The sequence below is a fragment of the Triticum aestivum genome, chromosome 2B, assembly GCF_018294505.1.
Source record: "Triticum aestivum cultivar Chinese Spring chromosome 2B, IWGSC CS RefSeq v2.1, whole genome shotgun sequence".
Lineage (NCBI taxonomy): Eukaryota > Viridiplantae > Streptophyta > Magnoliopsida > Poales > Poaceae > Triticum > Triticum aestivum.
The window spans coordinates 162,585,659-162,607,021 of NC_057798.1; the positions used below are offsets into that span (position 1 = coordinate 162,585,659).

The following is a 21,363-nucleotide window of genomic DNA, read 5'->3' on the forward strand; positions in this document are numbered from 1 at the left end:
ATGTCCTACTAGCGGCTATAGCTAGCTAGCACTGTGGTATACGTGCTCACGGATCGAGCTTCGAGCACTATAGCGTTGAAACCAGGAGCGAGGTTCCTGGCCGCCCAAAATTTTATTCGAAAGAGGCTGGTTGTATGAGAGGGCAAAATTACAGCATGCGTCCACGTACAGGAACTAGACTTTGAGCAAAGTAGAGTGCTACAGCTATACTAGATAAAAGTCAAGGATCTACAATGGGTTTGGAGCAATGACAGTATGGCAAAGGTATCGGCATCGAGGCGCTGACTCGTTTATGTGCTTTCATATATGCCACAAGCATGAACATTGGTGGAGAATTCGGATAATCAAAACGGATTCATACAATAATCAATCTTCATAAGCATTGGGTCTCTTTGTTTTGCAGGAGTTCCGCGTATATAATGGCCTAGGGCCTCCTTGATTCCAAGGATTTCTAAATGAAATTTGTGGGATTCTAATCTTTATACTCTCTTCATTCATACAATGGTTGTTTGATTCATAGGACTAAAATCCATATAACTTCTTCCTTAGGATTTATTTGTACTAACTTTCATATGAAAATTTCGATCCACCCGCATCTCGTGTGAAGAATCCTACGTTATGTGCAATCAAACGTACACACTTATCCTATTGGATTGAATATGGTGTGCCAATCCATTCATATGTTTTCCATATTCCTGTGTTTTGAAAATCCTGCAAAACAAGGAGGCGCTAATTTCTCAAAGGTTCAGGAAGCATTCAATAGTTTCATATAAGAAGTTGAAAACAATAAAGAGAGAAATAAAAATGTCAATTTTCCGTGGAGTATTCAAGTCTATGGGTGTTGCAATTTATGGGGTTATATGTTTTTCTTTTCCAAATTGTCACCAAAAGAGAGAATCCTCACCTAAATGTAACCAATGGGGCCATGTCAGAGGGAGCCATACTCCCGTCGCAATTTTCCTCTTGTGGCAAATAATCAAAGTACATCAACTCAAACAAACTAAAGCAAACCAAAAGTGGACGATACATGTTCATGATAAAACATAACCTTCCATCAAGGTTTTTCAAAGTCAACATCTCCAGGTTAACTGTTTGCATCTTAATGTTCTACCATGGATTAGATAAAAGAAATTACATAACACAAAACATACACAAAGCTAAATTTACTCAATGTTTTTGAAGACATGCATGAATTACCTACCTCAATAGAGTGAGAATCTAAGACATTGATCATACTGTAGCGGGGGATAGACCCCTTGTGAGGAAAGTTGTCAAAACATTGCTTTATCGCCATATTCTCGGTGAAGTTCTATATCTCGACTGAATAGCCTTCGACGAAAACACAACTAACACTATCCTCAAGGGCACCAAGGCTAAGTGGCGGGGGACATTGCTACCCTGATTTAACCATAACTACCACTACTTCTTCGACATATGATCAAAGAAATGATTGCCAAGCAAAAGAGCATGATTAGGTCTTGAACAAGAAGTTCTCTCACATCAATTTGGACCCGATAGAAGCTATAGAACAAGTCCTCAGGTGCTGAACTGAAATTCAGACAATTGAGATATACCTGACTTGGGACGACATTGTCTTTAGACCCGAACTCTGAATTGAGATAAGCTTTCCAGCAAGTCCAAAACAACTCAATTCAAAGTTCACCCCTTGGTCTTACATAGGTAGATCAACCTCGTAGCGTTTCTTCTGTTTGATTGGGTTTTAGTGGTTGCTACTTTTTGCCATAGACACGAGAATCGGGAAGACCTCTTGGTACTACTCATGTTCAGTGTCCCGCTGTGTCAATCAAGTACTTCAATTTATATCTGTAGCTCAAATTGTACATCTTAAATTCATGCTTGTTATTCGGTTGCATGCAGGGATTATGTTCTTTGACAAATCAATTGTGTTTTCAACACCGTCAATAATCATTACCAAATTACCAAAGTTGGTTTGGCGATCGCTAATTCACACCGTCTTAGGGTTTGTTATTATCCAGACGCTGTCAACTTTTTCATGGAAAATTCTCATTGTGGTCTTTACGTGTGCACAGAAACAGAATGCTCAGTGTGAACTTCACATTCTGACTCTCTATCGACGCGGCGGTGAAACCACACGCAGTCAGTCAGTCAGTCAGTCAGGCAGAGCGCTCCAAGGCAGCTCACCGGTCCCGGGACACGCTTCCCGTCATCCGAGACAGGTCAGCACGCGCCCCGCGCCTCTGGCGTCCCGCGTGACATCCCCCGTGAACACGTGGCGGCCCGGCGCTTTTCCGCATCCGACGGTGGCCCACCCTCACCGCGCGTCTCCCGCTGGCCATCCCCGTCTCGGCCCTCCTCCTGCTCGGTCTACTCCCGCTATATATTTGCCCAGTGGCTCAAGCAGCCACCCCGGTAGTTGTCGCTCGCTCGCACCAAGAAATACATACATACCACAGCTCTACTGCACTCGCTCCGGTTGATCCATCGGCCTCGAGGTGGGATCCAGCGGCGGCCAGCGGGGTCAAACAGGATCGGCACGAGGAGAAATCGCGAGGTCCGTTCGGTTGTTGCGCGGCGCGATGGGCGTGCTCTTCTCGTGTCCCGTGGAGGACGACGGCGAATGCGGCCTCGTCGCGGCGTCGGCGGCGGCGGCGGAGGAGCAGCAGGCCACGTTCCTCAAGGCGTCGCTCGGCTCCGGCAAGCTCCGGATCGAGGGCTCCCTCAGCTTCAAGCGGCTCCAGCTGGTGGAGCCCAATATCTCAATCACCAGTGACTCGCCCCGCCCCGACGCCGTCGCGGTGACCGCGCCGGTCCCGGTGCCGAGGGAGCTCCTCCGGACGCGGTTCGCCGACGCGGCGGTTACGGCGGCGGCGCAGCCGGAGAGCCCCAAGCACGAGGCGGCGGCCGTGACGCTGCAGAAGGTGTACAAGAGCTTCCGGACGCGGCGCCGGCTCGCCGACTGCGCCGTGCTCGTGGAGCAGAACTGGTGGGAGCTGCTGGACTTCGCGCTGCTCAAGCGGAGCTCCGTCTCCTTCTTCGACATCGAGCGGCAGGAGACCGCCGTGTCCAAGTGGGCGCGCGCCAGGACCAGGGCCGCCAAAGTAAGCAATTTCTGATGAAATGCATCAGTCTGCTCTTCAAGAAATCTCTCTGATGCCATCTCCATCCCTGAAATTGGACTAACAAATAGTGTGATTTCAGGTCGGAAAAGGGCTGTCCAAGGATGACAAGGCTCGGAAGCTCGCATTGCAGCACTGGCTTGAAGCTGTGAGTACTTTTGTCAGAGAAACTGCAGAATGTTCAGTTAATTTTGATGTTTTTGCCAAGCAATGTGCTCATGTCACTGATGAAATTTCTGATGAACAGATTGACCCGCGTCACCGGTACGGCCACAACCTTCACTACTACTACGACTGCTGGCTGAGGTGCGAAAGCAGGGAGCCTTTCTTCTACTGGTGAGTGTCACAGCTCAACTGGTCGTGGTTGTTGGAATTTCTGAACCTTTGGTCAGATCAAGAGATGATGAAGTTGTAACCTTATGGACTGATCAGCATGTTTGGTTCTTTAGGCTCGACATAGGAGAGGGCAAGGAGATCAACCTCGAGGAGCGGTGCCCGCGGTCGAAGCTTCTCAGTCAGTGCATCAAGTATCTTGGTCCGGTAAGTTTTCGCAAACATTTTACACGGGATAAATGGATAGCTGGAGTAGAATGCAGGTCCATGAGAGTTCAGAAAGACTAATGATTCAAACTGTATATGTGTTGTCCCTGCAGAAAGAGAGAGAGGACTATGAGGTTGTGATTGAGGATGGCAAGTTCATGTACAAGAACAGCAGGCAAATCCTCGATACGTCGGGCGGTCCGAGGGATGCAAAGTGGATCTTTGTGCTGAGCACATCCAGGAATCTGTATGTTGGGCAGGTAATGTTCAGGCTTCATATTAGAGTACTATCAACACACAACATTGCATTTGACCTATCACCTATGTGTATTGGATCATCATCTAACATTGTCTAAAACTCTGCTTTCTGCAGAAGAAAAAGGGCACATTTCAGCATTCTAGCTTTCTCGCCGGAGGCGCCGCGTCTGCTGCGGGGCGACTAGTTGTTGAAGATGGAGTTCTGAAGGCTATCTGGCCTCACAGTGGGCACTACCGCCCCACAGAAGAGAACTTCCAGGAATTCCAGGACTTCCTCAGAGAGAACAAGGTTGATCTCAGCGATGTTAAGGTGAGCAACTATGCCGGTGACCGGTGATTGGGATAGAATGAGAAAGTTCCCAAATGTGCTGACAATAGGTTTATCCAATTTGCATTCTCAATTGTTGTTTTTGTGTGATTGTAGATGAGCCCAACTGAAGAGGATGAGGAGTTTTGGAGCAGGCTGAGAAGCATCCCTTCTGAGCGGTGCACCGATGCCGACAAACCCGAAGAAGAAATGGTTCCTGCTGCAGAAACCATCCCTTGCCTGGCACCTCAGGTCACTGAAGCTACACCTGAAAATGTCATCCAACTCCAAGAAACAAGCAAAGATCATAGCCAACCGGAGATATTAACAAGGCTGGATTCATCGAAAGGCGCTGTAAACATCGAAAAATCAACAAATTCCATGCCTGAAGATCATCAGGAAGATAGTGACGATGATCATTCATCGGTGCCAAGGGAGAAGATCATTGGGAGAGTCAACTCATATCAGCTGGGGAAGCAAGGGTCCTTCAAGTGGACCACCGGCGCCGGACCCCGGATCATTTGCGTCAGGGACTACCCGCCGGAGCTCCAGCACCGGGCGCTGGAGGAGGTGCACCTGTCCCCGAGGAGGAGCGGCAGGCCGACGTCGAGGTTCTCGTCGCCGCAGAGGGGCGGCAGCCCGATGTCGAGAGGGTGTGAACCGCTGACGCCGAGAGAGGCGTTCCATGCCACGCACCTGCAGCAAGGATTACTGATCAGTTTATGATGAATGAGCTATTCTTGTTCATCAGTTGTGCATATGGATAGAGGAATAAAGTCACCTATTGGGAGTAAAAAAGAAGTGCTCCTTGTGTAGATCTTGTAGTGATGTATTTATACGTGATGTTCAAATTGGACACAAGTACAGATATCAATACAAATTCTTTCATTCTTTGGTCTTTTATTCCCCTTCCGAGAGAATGCAATTTCCAAATTCAGAACCTGGAGTTTTAACTTTTAAGGCATTCCCATCAGAAGGAATGGAACTTTAGAATGCCAAGGTTTTTATCTCATAGAAATGCCCAGCCAAAACTTGTTGAATATGATTATCATTCTACTAATTCATCAAAAGTTAAATTAAGGATTGGACGGGCATTATGCGCAAAAAAAAAAGGATTGTGCGGGCCTTCTTCTCACAGAGACAACACCCTTAAAAAATTAGCAATTAGCAAATGCTGCAAGTTTTGAAATTCCTAATTTGCAGGGCCTTCAAACAGAGAAGGCAACTTTCAAGATCATCGTATTTTGTCCACATGTGCAACTAAAAGAATTTTAACTTCAGGATTGGTGGGGCCTTCTCACAAAGAGAAAGACACCCTTAAAAAATTAGGGTATGCTGCTTAGTGTAGCGTGCACACGGTATTCTTTAGTAAAAGGCGAAAGAATAGTTCGCTCTGTGCTCACCACGCAGCTGCGTGCCTTTCACGGTTCGCACCACCCGCTCTTATATAGCCCTCGCTCCCCGCTCACTCACTCTACCCAAGCGAGGTGGGACTAATCGAAACGTCTGGCTCCGCCTCGTTTTGCTTCTTCCGCTGCCTCCTTTCAAGGAGAAGTGGCGGTCCACCGCAGTAGCAAAAGGCCCATGGGCCACAGCAGTGACGCCAATGGCCCAAGCAAAGCAGCCGTACTTTTTTTTTGAAGGCGGATTTATATCGACAAGATCAGCTGAAACGCTGACTAATCAAAATAATTAGTATGCATAGGCGTGCACTCATTTTGCAACTATATATGTGTAGTCCGTATATGCTACTCCAGCAGGCACAGTGGCGTGTGTCGCCTAGCATGGAGCAATACCGCTGGCCGGTACGGTACGATGCTACGCAAGCGCTTCAAGCAGTTTTTTTTTAAGTTGCAGTCCATGCTGGTGCTTGGCTTAGCTAGCCACGTAGCTATCATGTGCCCTAAGCCGAACGGTACGCGAGGAGCAGAGGCGTTGAGAAAAGATTCCCAGTGAGTAGACTTTTGCTCCATGATTATTCGATCGGTTTAATTCTGCCGGTCTCAATTATTCAGACTAATGACCTAAGCAAGTGCACATATGGAAATACTTGTACGTACATACTACTGTAAATGTTAAGCCATTATCAAGCCCATCGATAGACCATGCTGTTAGCTGACCTTTTTTTTCTTCTGAAATGCTGTTAGCTGAGTTTAGGTAGCAATGCTGGTTCACGCGCGCGGCGTCATGTGGCTGCAGCGCGCAAATAGTCACTAGTAGTACAACTGTACAACTGTACGTGCGAATCTATGGGCAAAGAGAAGAGAAAATTATTTCGACAAGAACCTTCCAAGAAGCTTCTTGGAATGCATCTTATCATCATGTGCGTATCCGTATATGGAACAACATCAAGCAGCTTGTATGTATTTGTGTCTAGGGTTCGTGTCATCTCTACTCCTAATATCTGAGTTGATAGTCTTGTCTCACTTTGGTTAGTTTTTTCCCACCGTTCTTTTATCCCACCAACGCATTTAAACCGGATTTTACATGGTCTATTTTCGTCTCACCGGTTTATTTTTGACCCACCTCCCACCACCACCTCCCATTGGTTTAAACCGGTTATCAATCTTTGGTAATGCAATAAAATCCACACGGGAATAAATCGTCAATCAATCTCAAACCTGCCAAGAGATTTGGTAACACAATAAATTAAAAGGGAAGTGTAGGGGGGCGTTCTTTGGTAATGCAATAAAATTCACACGGGAATAAATCAAATCACGACCGGCAATCAATCTTAAACCTTTTTTTGCATGGTAATATGTGTCTCATTTATATCATAAAGATCATAGTACAAGCCACGTACATACCGACTTGACAAAACTGAAAATACAGCATAACGCTAGCCTTTCCACAGAGGAAAACCAGCCAAGAAGTAAAATTACAAACAAGACTGAAGAATCCTCTGAGGTTGACACCAATACCCGTCACCTGCCTCTGGCACCTCCACTAAAGGATAAAATGACGGATCACCTCCACACCCGAGCTCGACGCGGCTCCATCGCTGATATGCAGCTTTGCGGACCTCCAAGGTGGCTCGCCAATAAAAGCAAAGCCATTACCGTTGAATGAATCAGACCGGGGCAACACCCCGGACACGCCATCAAACTCCAGATCTGGCACCCCCGCCCAACTAAGACGTTGGAGGAGGAAACCATACCTGCCTGCCATGAACCACGAACCAAGATCCACCATCTTCCAGATGCCGCCGATGTAGACCACAATCTGCATATGCTCCTGGACTACCTCCCAAGCTCCGCGCCAGCGCTGGAGCAAACGTCGTCGCAGCGGCGGAGCCCGAGGACACAGGTCCACCATGAGGATGCCGCCGCCGCCGTACCATCCTTTCTTGCACAGTCTGGTTTCCAAATCCACCCCAAAAACGGATCGCCTCGTTGGGGAAGGATTTGAAGAATTATTATTCGATACCGCCATCGCCATCGCCAAAGCCATGACGATGAACAACCCAAAACTCTAAGACCTAAAACAATCCACACGCATGGATCCGGCGACCCCCCTCCCCCCACCATCACCGACGACAAAGGTCATCAGCGGAGGGGAGCCGTCGGAGGACGGCGGCGGAGCAAGGTGCCCTGGCGGCTGGAGACGAGATCGCCTTTTTTTTCTTATTCGGGAAGAGAGAAAGCTTAACTAACATCAATCAATCTTAAACATGTCAAGAGATTTGGTAACAGAATAAATTCAAATGGAAGGGTAGGGGGGCGTTCGGATACATAAGGATGGTAATCTTCGTCGACATCCTCCAAAACACAATGATGCCCAAGAAACGCGGTCCCGAAGGCAGCCAGGAATTCATCATCAACATGAACAGTGCTAGTTCTGAGAGTGTGGACTTTTCTGCTTGTAAAAGAGTTTGTGTTGAGAGAGTTGAGGCTGTAGTTGGGGTAGATGGTATAGTCACTCATGTAACTAAGGAAGTAGATGGGGGAGAGGAAGTGAATCAAGGGGAAAAAAGAGAATCTGTAGGGGAGGGGAGAGCTGTAGGTGAGATCACTAAGGAAGCTACCGACCATGGGGCTGTCGGTCAACTGACGGGCGCGGATGTGAGCGCCCGTCAGGAGCCATGAAAATACTTAGTTGGAACTGTCGGGGTTTGGGTCAACCTTGCACAGTTCAGGAGCTAGTGTGTCTCTCTAAGACGCACCAACCCAATGTTATCTTTCTCTCCGAGACAAGGAAAAATAAAGATTATGTCGAGCGTTTGCGTTATCGATTGGGTATGAGTAATGTTTTTACCTATTCTTCTCCAGGGAAAGGTGGTGGTCTTGCGGTGTTCTGGGATGATTCTTATACTATACAGCTGAACAAATATGGGGAGCATTTCATTGATATGTTTATCTGTACTGCTAATGGAGCAAAGTGGAGAAGCACCTTTATCTATGGAGAGCCTAAGGCTAGTCAAAGGTACGTCATGTGGGAACTGTTGCGGAGAATTAAGCCTATGGGTTCTGGTCCTTGGTTCATGGTTGTAGATTTCAATGAAGCGATGTGGCAAAAAGAACATTTTTCTCGGAATAAAAGGTCCAATTCTTTGATGGCTGATTTTAGGAGTGTGCTCTCTGATTGTAATCTTTTTGACTTGGGGTTTCATGGTACGCCGTGGACTTATGACAACAAGCAACAGGGTTCCAAAAATGTTAGAGTAAGATTGGACAGAGCTGTTGTGTGTCCTCAATGGTCGGCACTATTTCCAGAGTGCAGGGTGTCTCATATTATTAGCTCAAGATCTGACCATTGCCCTCTGCTCATTCAAATGTCAGGGTTGCCTCGGCAAGGTAATATTGTTAAACAGCTTAAATACGAGGCATACTGGGAGAGGGAAGGAGTGGTGTTAGAAGAGCATATTAAATCTTGCTGGAACGAAGGTATGTATATTGATGATTTGAAGGATGTGGCTTCTAAGCTCAAGAGAATGCTAGGAAAATTGCATGATTGGAGTCGAAAATATATTGGTTATCTTCCTAGAAAGCTTGAGTTGGCTAGGAGCAGACTCAAGGTGCTTTATAACAGGAATGACCATGCCGCTGTGATGGAGAAAAAAGCTCTTCTCAAGGAAATGGATGAGTTGCTCTATAAAGAGGAAATGTTATGGAAACAGAGGTCGCGGATTGATAAAATTAGATGGGGAGATCGGAATACAAAATTCTTTAGAGCTAAGGCTACTTGGAGAGCAAAGAAAAATTTAATATGTAGCCTGAAAAGGAATGATGGCACGGTTACTGAGGATGTGGCGGAAATTCATAGCATCACTAATTCGTTTTTTAAAAAGTTGTATACTGGCGATGGTATGGTTGATCCCTCTCTAATTATTCCATTGGTAAAACCTCTTGTCAGTGAGGACATGAATAGTGAATTATGCAAACCGTTTACAGACCAGGAAATTAGTGATGCTCTCTTTCAAATTGGGCCGCTTAAAGCTCCAGGTCCTGATGGCTTTCCGGCAAGATTTTTTCAGCGCAATTGGGGAGTGTTGAAGGAGGACATTATTCGTGCAGTTAAAAAGTTCTTTGATACAGGTATGATGCCGGAGGGTGTTAATGATACGGTAATTGTCCTTATACCAAAGGTAAAGAACCCCCAATCGATCAAAGAATTTCGGCCTATCAGCCTATGCAATGTCATTTATAAAATTATCTCAAAGTGCCTAGTGAACAGATTGAGGCCGCTCCTTGATGGTATGATCTTTCCAACACAAAGTGTGTTTATTCCTGGGAGACTGATATCTGATAATGCGCTTATTGCGTTTGAATGTATGCACTCTTTAAACACTCTCAAGGATGGATGGGGTGAGTTTTGTGCGTATAAACTTGATCTAGCTAAGGCTTATGATAGAGTGGATTGGAATTTTCTGAAGTGTATGTTGAGTGCGCTCGGGTTTGCGAGTGGATGGATAAAGTGGATTATGGCCTGTGTTACCTCGGTGAAATTCTCTGTTCGCTTCAACGGACAACTCTTGGAGTCATTTACGCCTTCATGTGGTATCGGGCAAGGAGACCCTCTATCTCCTTATTTATTCTTGTTCGTGGCCGAGGCCCTCTCTGTGTTGTTACAGAATGCGTGTAATAGAGGAGCGCTGCTAGAATTCAAGGTGAACAGGCAAGCACCGGGTATTTCACATTTATTGTTTGCAGATGACTGTCTTTTATTTTTCAAGGGAGCCATTGATCAAGCGTTGACAATTAAAAATATTATTTCAACCTATGAGAAAGGAACTGGCCAATTGTTGAGCCCAGATAAATGCTCTATCATGTTTGGTAAAAAATGCAGTATGGAAGTTCAAGTGGCTGTTATGGTAATTTTGTGCATTACAGCCGAAGGATTTGAGGACAAATATCTTGGTTTACCGGTGCCTCAAGGTCGAATGAAGGCGGGCAAATTTCAATCCACTAAGGACAAAGCTCTCAAAATTCTATCGGACTGGATAGAGAAATATGCTTCTTGTGGGGCGAAAGAAACGTTGATTAAATCTGTTCTGCAAGCTCTTCCGGTGTATGCTATGGGTATTTTTAAATTCCCGGCGTATCTGTGGGAGGAATTATCTCAGATTATAAGGAATTTCTGGTGGGGGGATGAGGAAAACAGAAGGAAGACTCATTGGTTGGCTTGGGATAAGATGACAAAGTCTAAAGCGGAGGGTGGTATGGGTTTTCGGGATCTTAGATTATTTAACCAGGCTCTTTTAGCGAAGCAGGCATGGAGGCTGGTGGTGAATCCGGAATCTTTGTGTGCCAGAGTGATCAAGGCAAAATATTATCCACAGGGGCATATTTTAGATACAGCTTTCCCGCAATCGGCTTCTCTTACATGGCAAGGTATTCTGCATGGGTTGGAGCTGCTTAAATCCGGAGTTATTTGGAGAGTATGTGATGGGGCTAATATACATATTTGGAGAGACAATTGGCTTCCTAGAGCTTCTGGACTTAAAATCTCTGCAAAGAAGAATAGAACTAGAGTTAAATGGGTTGAGCAATTGTTCATGAGTGGAGAAAGGAGTTGGGATGAGGAGCTGGTTAGGCATTTATTTTACCCTTATGATGCGGATGAGATTTTGAGGTTGCGGATCCAATCAAATGGGGAGGCAGATTTTGTTGCTTGGCATTATGAAAAGTCAGGTTTGTTCTTAGTTAGGAGTGCGTACAAGTTAGCGCTCACCCTTAAGGATAAAAAAGAGGATGAGGAGCAATCCAGTGAGGCGGTAGGGTCGGAGAGGAAAATTTGGAATATTATTTGGAAGACAAACATTCCTCAGAAGATTCGTATTTTTGCATGGAGGGTTGCTTCCAATAGCTTGGCCGTACAGGTTAATAGAGTGGCGCATCATCAAGCCTCTGTTAGTACGTGTTCTATTTGTGGCATGGAGGATGAAAATACCTTCCATGCACTTGTCTTGTGCCCGAAGGCGCGTGTGCTTCGCATGGCCATGAGGAACATTTGGGCTCTACCTGATGAGGAGGTTCTCAGATATACGGGGCATGATTGGTTTATTGTTCTCCTGAGTCAATTAAACCCCGTAATGCGAGACCAAATTATATTCTTATTCTGGAGGACCTGGCATTTGAAAAATGATTTGATCTTTGGTAAAGGAAAGGAATCAGTTTCAGCTTCTGCATGCTTTGTGGAGAGTTATTGGGAGTCTTTTGGTGCACTTCATTCTTCGAGGCCGGTGGATTTTCAAAAAAAAGGAAAAGGGCCATTGGTCCGGATTAGCGGTGTTCCTAATTTTCTGGACGCGAGTAGTGGCTGGTACCCGCCTCCTGCAGGTTGGTTCAAGATTAATGTCGATGCTAGCTTCGTGGAGTCCATTAGAGAAGCCAGTGTGAGGGTGGTGGTCAGGGACGCGAAAGGGAAGTTATTGTTTCGTCGTGGGATTTCATTGGTGCCTGTCAAAGCGTGGAGGAAGCGGAGCTTAGAGCTTGCATTGCCGGTCTCTACATAGGTATTTCTCTTCATAATCCTATAATTTTAGAGACTGACTGCGCTTTTGTGGTAGCGTCTCTTGCGTCGGGGCACTATGACAGGTCTGCTATGCGTGACCTGAAGATGGAAGCGGTGAGTATCTCGAAGTTGACCAATAATCTTCAATGGTCAAAGATTAGCCGTACGGCCAATATGGTGGCTCATTTAATCGCTAAATATAGCTTTGACAACAGATTAGATGGTATTCTTGTAAATGATGTACCGCCCTGTGTGGTGAATATTATATCGAATGAGTGTACTGGTGTGGTTGGTTAATTAATATAAAGATGGTGTTCAAAAAAAATCACGGTCATAATCTCCATCACATACATAATTACTCCTTCCTAACCATACGCCCATATGTACGAAAAAAATTCTAGCAGCTCTCACGATCCCAAACCTAGGGGACGCAGCTTCAATGCCTTAAAGGCACCTGCCTTTGGGTCATTGACATGTGGGCCAGCCACCTGTTGAGCCCATATGTCATAGACACAAAGGTAGGTGCCTTAAGGCACCGAAGCATCGTCCAAACCTAGGCGTCGAGACCCAAGCCTTTCAACCGGCGCCACATACACCGCCGCTGCCATGTGAGCAGCCTCCATCCGTCATGTTGCCTCCCATGTTTCGGACAATGCTGCCTCTCATCCTCCTCATTGGTTCCTGCAGGCGGAGGGTACCCTGGTGATGCTGACGCCCAGCTAGCGGCCAATGCGGGTCGCGTCCACTCCTTCGCCCGTCCAAACTGTAAAGAAGAATATCAATGCATGTAGTTGGGCGGCTTGGGGATTGGAGTAGGGTAAGCAAGGGAGCGGAGAAACACGTGGCATCCGGGCAACGCACGACGACGGGCCATCCACATCCAGGGACCTCGGTTTAATCACATGGCATGACGACAGCCTGCCCGCAAGCGAGCGCCAACGGATGGAGTCCGGGTGATTTTGAGGAGTACAGAGTTCGCTGCCAATGTGGTGTACACAGTTCGTCTTCGGCATCAGGCAAGCAAGATGCATCACAAACACGACAGTTCTTTGTGGATTCTTCCTCGCTATTTTCTCGTTCCTGCTCATGGTGTTTACACTAGGTCGGGTCGCCTCTTCCCTCTACCCCATGCATGGCTCCCTTAATATCCATGCATGACATTTCAGTCTCCTCGGTATGAACTCTATATGTTTGTGTTAATATCTCGATGAACTCACTTTGTTTGAAGACTGCAACATTTTGTTTAACCTCCAAAGGTATTGTGTCTACTCAAGTAAATATTACAAGAAGATGATATATATGTACCAAAAGATGACAGGTCGGTATCATGCATGCATATTTTTGAGGTACTACAATATAGAGGTGTCATCTTCGGTACACTTTGTCAGGCCATGCTGGTAGAACGCAGTGATATTGATAAATAACTAATGACTACTAAATTCCAACACTTGTTTGACCAATTTGTCTGCAGTGGTGGCTACAACACTAAGATTGATGACCTGGACGAGCTACAATACTGAACGGATGAAGATTGTCATGGGAGGCTTCGCAGCAGCATTTGGTGCAGCGGAAGTTTTTGCACAAATCAAGCCTCGTATAATAGATGTACTTCAGTATTATGTTGTGTGAGCATCCTCTTTGTTTAAATGCATTTTCTAATGATTCCCTTTCTCACAGGTCCATCTTATTGCCATTGTCAGTGAGAATATGATTAGTGGCACATGAATGAGACTGGTTTACATTGCGACTACTTCTAATGGGAAGATAACTGAGGTATGCTTCTTGTAATAATTCTATTAAATACAAGAATCTGAATGATGCATGGACCATTGTGTGACATGTATCCATTTTTTCATTGTCCAGTTTGCCCGCTGGTTTTTATTTGACATTGTATTCATTTGCAAACTATGTTCATTCAGGGAAATAACTTTGATGCTAGGGAGGAGCAGAGTTCAAATGCAAGAGGAAGCAGGATCAGTAAGCTTCTTTTTCTCTATTTGTTGTAACCTTTTTTATTCTTTCCTCTCCTCTTTGCAACCATGATCTAACACCTTGGGTATTTGCTTGACCAGCACAAATCCGTGGAAGTCAAAACCAAAACTTTTGCAAGTTCCAAGCATTTGCCGAAGTAAATTTCAAAATGCCCATTACATTTTGCTTCACTTGCTGGTGGTTTTACTAATTGGCATGAGTGCTATGTGTATGTGTTCTTGGCAATTTTGTGTGCTGAGATATTTTTTGTTTGATAATATTGACTTTGTTAGTTACACCTCATATGCAAGCAAAATCTGAAGCGATGTTGTATTCGGACCAAACTAAATGTGCATAATGAACTTTATTGGTATGTCCATTCTATATGTCTCACCCTCATTGTTTCTGCAAATGCTTTTGCTATTTCATAGGTTGATGAAACCATCAATTGACAATGCATACAATATCTATAACACTTTATGTTTTTGACATCATAGGAATAGTTTTTTTAAAGAAGTGAAAGATTTCTATGGTCCTTTAAGTTATAACATTTCTGAAGTAAACACTTAAATTTGTGATGTAATTTGTTCCAATAAATTTTAACATAAAATTTTTAAATGATGATGTCTGCATACTTCTTTCACATAATGATGCAAAATTCAGTGAAAATGCATTTTCTTCTTAAGGCATATTTCTATCACTTCTCCTGTCGGAAACATCTCATACCGTATGTTTGTCCACTCTCGCCCCTTAGGTACAAGCTTAGCATAGTTTGATGCTTCCATTATATAAATATATATCAAATAAAAATGAAAAACTTCAAGCATTTGCAATTGGGATTCTATCTACAAATAATAGTAATATGCATCATCGATTGCAATCTTTCAACACATTTTGTATAAAACAGAGAAGAATGTACATTATTGTTGATGCACTTAAATCATATGTCTACAAAAGGGTCATTTTACGTGTTACATACAAAAATAGTAAAAAAATATGTTGGACAAAATCAATTTTCTATGAAAGAAATGTTATATAACAGTCAACAAAAGAAACAAATGTCAAGGGTGTGATCTGACAAATTGAATGTGGAGCTACCAAGCAAAGTACAGATGTCGGTGACAAAACCTCCTATTGTAGGCGTTGTCCTAAATTTTTGAATAGAATGAGTAACAAATACAACTACCAAAGCATGGCACAATTCCAACACACTTATGTGTATAACTGTATATACAAGGTAACTACTTTAATTACATAAAAGTAAAGAACATGAATTCAGAAGTTATTTTGACTTGTGAGTTAAGAGGCCATGCTCAGAATTAATTTGCAAACACAAATGTTAATAAGTGTGTTCAGGTGGTCATTGCTAATGAGAACTAACCTAAAATTGTGTTAATTTCCGAAGGCCACAATGTGAAAATTATTTTGCCATTTTTCCAATGAGAGCATATAGGTAGCTGCAAGCAAGCGTGAGCAGGTCTGGTGCTCTCATGCTGCAAGATCACATGTTATAATTTGACTATTCTTACCACATCGTCCAACATGAAACTGAAAACACTATTTATTATGAAAAAATTGAACAAAAAGCTTCATTATTACCGTTACTTTAATAGTAGAGATGTAAGTGTGTACGCCGTGAATTTATTTTTGTGGTAACTAATCTTGGCATATAAGCGATAATAAGTTCTCTAATTTTAATTAATACAATAATTTAATTACTTAGGCCATGTTTGTTTGAGCTTTTGCTTCTGCTTTTGCAGCTTTTCCATTTTGACCAAAAAGCCATAAAAGCTCCTAAATAGGTGCTTTTGAAGCTTTTATGACTTTTGATGAATCAATAAAACAATATTTGACTCCAAAAGCCATAAAAGCTCCAAAAGCACCTATTTAGGAGCTTTTATGACTTCTGGCCAAAGTGGAAACGCTGCAAAAACATAAGCAATAACCCTAACAAACAAGGCCTTAGGAAGTTATGTTTTTTAGTTATGTCTGCCAAGCAGATCGTTAGCGTTTGCATTAGATGACTGTAAGGATTTCAGTGACTTTAAGTTCATGTAAGAATGCAAAATGCCAGAATGAATCCATTAGTTCACCACACACATGTACACTTGTACTAAAAATAGAACTAGGCAAACAGATGCACAAGGATGCTCAAGCAGCAGCAGCAACATGCATCATCTACAAACAGCGGTGCAAGGCCTACAAGCATAAACAACATACTCCTTGAGGAGGGGAGCAAGCTCAAGGTGCACATGGAGGTCTCAATCTGGGATAAAAGGGAGGGAGAGAAGGCGAGTGTTAGCAGTGCAGCAAGCTAGAGGAGATGGGTGAAGAGATGACCTTGAGGAGGAGAGCGAGCTCAGTCCATGGCATGGGTGGAGGAGAGGAAGGTCGATCCATGGCGTGGCGAGAGGGGCACTGAGCAAGGAAGAAGCAGAAGGCCCCCGCTCCTCTCGTAGCACACGAGCACATCCGTCAAGGTGGAAGAAGCCCGACCTTCGAGGACGGCGCTGGCGATTTAGCATTATGTTGGTTGTCGGTTGTGAATGGATCTGGCCGCCGCCTGGTCGCTTGATCTCCCCCTCACTTTTTTCTGACGAGGAGAGGGGAAGGGATGAAAGGGGAGGTAGTGGGAGATGGGGTCGCTGGTTGTAGCGGCTGCGGGGGCAAGGGCGGAGGGATGTGAGTGGGTGACACCGGCGTGATCTAGAGATTTGGAGAGGTTATGGAGAGATTCAGGGGGACGAGAGAGAGTGGTCTATGCGGCCGTGCGATAGAGGAGAGTAAGTCAAATCGGAGGGGCACAATAGGAATATACTAAATATCATATATATTAAACACGGATCATACAAATAAAGCTTTTTGTACTTATTCACTATATTCAGAATATCATACAAATAAACTCAATTTCGAGAGAAGAAACATAATATACTTGGTTTATTATGGTCTGCTTGCGTGTGTTTATCTTGTGTCGCACAATTTCCCTATGTCTATATAAATAAATTAAAAGGATTCAAGAAATTACGGTCTTTTGTACATTGTTGTAATGGTTTTATTGCTTCTAATAGCTACTACTTGTAGACTTACCTTCCATATGCATTCATCCGCATATACATCTTGTACATCACTGACAAACATGCACTTCATACATCACAGTTTTTAGAGGTTAAATTTCTGAGGCATTTAGTGAAATTACAAAGATTTGCGAGGTAATTCAAAGACGCACTCGAAAATAAACCAACTCGCCTAGAATTCTGATATATAAATGGCAATGTTTCTTTTCGCCTCGTATTCCGACGAGCATAGATGGTTAATAAATTTATATATTTCATTATCATAACATTCTGAATACATACATTTAGTTTTGTTATCACTATATTAAATATAATACTATTAATTTAGGAAATTGCAGGGATGTGTCTGGATATTTTGTTTTTTTTCTGCTTTGGTGGAACGGTAAAAAAATTGGTTTGTTTGTTTTCCATGGTGAGTGTTCTCTGTTACACATTTAAAGACCTTTGATGTAAAGTATTTGTGCTAACTATATATATTGCTTGCACATGATGGGTATGAGTTCACGGAGAAGTTTTTATTTTACTTGCTCAAATATCATGCAAAGGAAGCTAAAGACAACATTTCTAATATTGTGCGAGAACTTTTTAAGCACATCAAATAGATCTTAATTTGTAATGGATTGTTAGTTGGATCATCGCTCTATATATATGCATCATCAATTTGCCTTTTTTTATCAATTTACATTGCAAGTGAAGTGGACTTGAATTATTGCCCGATTATAACTATGTTATCTTGTCTCTACATGTGAAATTTAACATGCATTATGTTTACATAACTCCAGCAAAATATTTTAAAAGCCCGTGGCAACGCGAGCATTCTACTAGTATATGGTAAAGCTTCACCACCTTTTGTTTATTTCTGCTCACGGACTTGTGTGTCATGGCTCGTGCAATTTGTAGGCAGATCCAGCTTCTTGTCGAAGGCACCTCGCGAGGGGGAAGGAGACCGCCAAGGCCAAGATATAGCACCACACACGAAGGAGCAGACCCGTGCCATCCGTCCTCTTTTGGCTATGTCTCCTCGACGTCGGACAGCGGCACAACGAGCAAGGACAACAACAATGATCATCCTCCCGCCGCGGACGCCTACACAAAGGAGTACTACCGCCGCTTCGGTGACTGCAGGGGGGAGGCCCCACCAAGAAATGGTGATCTCTGCCTTCCCGCCCCCTCTAACTAATATACTTTGTATGCAGTTTAATCTATCCAGCGAAGAATTGTGTCCGATAAACCATGCTCGACGTGAACTGATAGAGGCGGGGTGTCCCGATCTTTCGATGAGATGATAACTATCGATTTGGTGGAATCAATTTTGACGATCCGACTACAAACGTGCACGACGTTGCACCTTAGCAATCACTAAAACAACTCTGAGAGGTTATTGACCACACCGGAGCACAATCAACCTGTCCACGAAGGTCTATTCTTGCACGCAATCGAAGAACATGCAAGAATATGATTAAAGCAATCTGAATATTGTGAATATAGATGAAGTATTGATAGAGACGAGGATCCAAAGTCCAGATGCAAAAGTTCTTGGCGTTTTGAGTCAGGCATGTCTGTGCAGTCCAAATCTGAGTCTAGAACGTGAGAGACTTGCACTCTATCTTCTCTTGGGCTAAAAGTGATGTGAGAGAACTTCTTGAACAATACATGAACGTCTCTTTTTCCTTTAACATCATATGTTGATTGTACAAGTCTCCGGTAGTTCTGTAATTAGGCATGAAACAAAAAAAGAGGTGAAGTACTTTTGTTTTGTATAGCATAAATAAATTATTGCATTACTTTTATCAGAAATCACATCAAATAAATATGCATATGCAATATTTTGATCATATCCAAGGTAGCCATGTCCTCATCATGAACTACGTCTTTTGGGCCTGATCCTGCTATATATTTCTTGTTCAATCTATATTGCCATGTTGATCTATGTTTACATGCTTTGTATGAATTTAAGTGCGGACATATAAAGACTACGGTTGTGAACAGGAAGAAATGTAGTGCGTTCGGTCATTGCCCTCGTCCGCGGCCCGCCGTGTCCATGGGCATATAGGGCCCTAGAGTAGGCAAACATGGTTATTGATGCTCTCATTATCCACATCTCAGGCACATTCCTTTATTTCCTGGGCCATAGGGCAGACGTCGTAGATCAAAAAACTGTTTTGTAGCTAGTTATTATTATGGCATCTCCAACGCCAACCCTTAAACCGTTCGCTAACGTCCGGACCGCACGGTCCGTACATGTTTTGTCATCCAACCTGCATTGGTATGTTCGGCCTCCGGAGCACTTTTTCTTGTAAACTAGAGGCAAACTTGGCGGAGGGGCTTCGTGGGCGCCCGGACCGCTGCCACGCCCATGTCTGACTAACCTCGCCCATCAAAAAACCCTCTCCCGTGCCCATGCGCTTTCCCGTCCGAAGCGAGTTACCCGCATTCATACCGGCCTAGTGAAAGTGCATTTAATCCCCGGGTGTTTTTGGTACTCAATAACAACATATATGTCATTGATCTAATGCACATTGATAATAGATTTAAGAGAAAATCAATGATTGACATGACAGGGACTAGTGGATGTGGACCTCTCGAAATACAAAGGATAAAGATTGGCAAAGCTCCAAGGACCTACATTTTTGGTTAAGTGATCCAAGATCACATCGAGTCCATAGGAAAAGTTAATACTATTAAAAGGGTATGAGGTTTAGGTCATGACTCAATTGCACAAGTGCTTAGTGATATTGCAAGGACTACAGGACCTAGTGCTCCCTCAGCTCCAGTGCTCAAAACCAAGACCAACCAGATGCTTTATCTCATTCAAGCTACCCGAAGGATCGAGGAGAGTTTGGCCAACCTCGCAGAGAACCAAAAGAGTCTTGAAAGGATAGTTAAGACTAAAATTCATGACATGGACGTCAAGGTGACAGAGTTTCAGACCACTGTTAAGAGCCTGAAGCGTGATGTGGATGAAGCCAGAGCATGGTCTTCTAGTGATGACGAGGAACACCCAGGCGTAGGCATTCCGACGACTACTCAGTTTCAGACTATGCCTAGATCAGCTGCAGTAGCAGTCACTTCCAGGCCTACAATTTCAACTCCAGATGTTGCACCTTCGGTTTTCCCCTTAGTGCCTCCTGCCGTCTCCACTCCTCGAGCACGTCGACATCGTCAGCGCGCTTCGCTGATGCGCTTATCACCACTCCGCCGTGTATCCACACTGGCGCTGCAAGTCAGAGGACTTCATCACCAGGAGCTGCCGAAGATCAAGCCTAGAGCGACATTTAGCTCTATACTTCTTTGAACTTTTTGGCACTTGTTGCCAAAGGGGGAGAATCGTATAGATCATTAGGCTTCGAGAGAGAATGCTTTTCCTTTTGCTCATTTAGTTTCTTTGAGAGTTTCTTATTACTTTGAGTTACTTTTGCTTGTTGCATGTATGAGACTACGTCATTGCCTGCTTGATCATACCGTACTTTAATGCTATGCTGGCATGAATATCCTTTCACGTGCTCTTCGTATGATCATTCACTTGGTTGTTTGGTGATCAATGCTTATTATATTCTAATCTTATCATTTTCAACGCTCCACCAAGATGTATCTTACCATAAGGGGGAGATTGACAGTGCATTTAATCCCTGGGTGGTTTTGGTAATTAATAACAACATATATGTCATTGATCTAGTGCACATTGATAATAGATTTCAGAGAAGATCAATGATTGGCATGACAAGGACTAGTGGATGTGGACCCCTCAAAATACAAAGGATAAAGATTGGCGAAGCTTCAAGGATCTATATTTTTTGTTAAGTGATTTAAGATCACATTGAGTCCATAGGAAAATCCAATACTATTAAAAGGGGATGAGGTTTTGGTCATGACTCAATTGCTCAAGTGCTTACTGATATTGCTCCAATACTCTCAAATATTTCTCCACTTCCATCTTATCGAAAACCCTAAATATCCATCTCGGCCCCATCAAAACATTCCTATCCGGACTCATCGGGATGATCCTATACACTGTCACATGCCAAAACCTAATACCTTGGTGCAACCGAAATGGGTCTTGGTCTCACCGAGATGGCCCGACCAAGTTTCTGTGATGAAGTCGCTTCACTTCGGAATCATCGAGATGAACTGATCGGAATTTTCAAAATGAGGTCTTGCCCTA

General features: G+C 43.9%; 1 protein-coding gene and 1 non-coding gene across 3 annotated transcripts; one reads left to right on the top strand and one right to left on the bottom strand.

Moving 5' to 3' along the window:
- Positions 1–2,400: 2,400 nt before the first annotated feature.
- LOC123044094 (IQ domain-containing protein IQM2) lies at positions 2,401–5,106 on the top strand. 2 transcript variants are annotated; one of them, XM_044466734.1, is made up of 7 exons: positions 2,401–3,080; positions 3,181–3,246; positions 3,346–3,434; positions 3,548–3,638; positions 3,752–3,898; positions 4,012–4,206; positions 4,321–5,106. In XM_044466734.1, the coding sequence occupies exons 1-7, from the start codon at positions 2,559–2,561 to the stop codon at positions 4,927–4,929; spliced, it is 1,719 nt and encodes a 572-aa protein (XP_044322669.1). In that variant the 5' UTR covers positions 2,401–2,558; the 3' UTR covers positions 4,930–5,106. The 2 variants fall into 2 exon arrangements, with proteins under 2 accessions (XP_044322669.1, XP_044322668.1); XM_044466733.1 differs by having other exon boundaries at positions 3,181–3,434.
- A 388-nt stretch (positions 5,107–5,494) lies between these two features.
- Positions 5,495–5,615, bottom strand: LOC123047713 (U5 spliceosomal RNA). The gene has a single exon (XR_006423087.1). It is a non-coding gene; the product is annotated as a U5 spliceosomal RNA (small nuclear RNA).
- Positions 5,616–21,363: the final 15,748 nt, after the last annotated feature.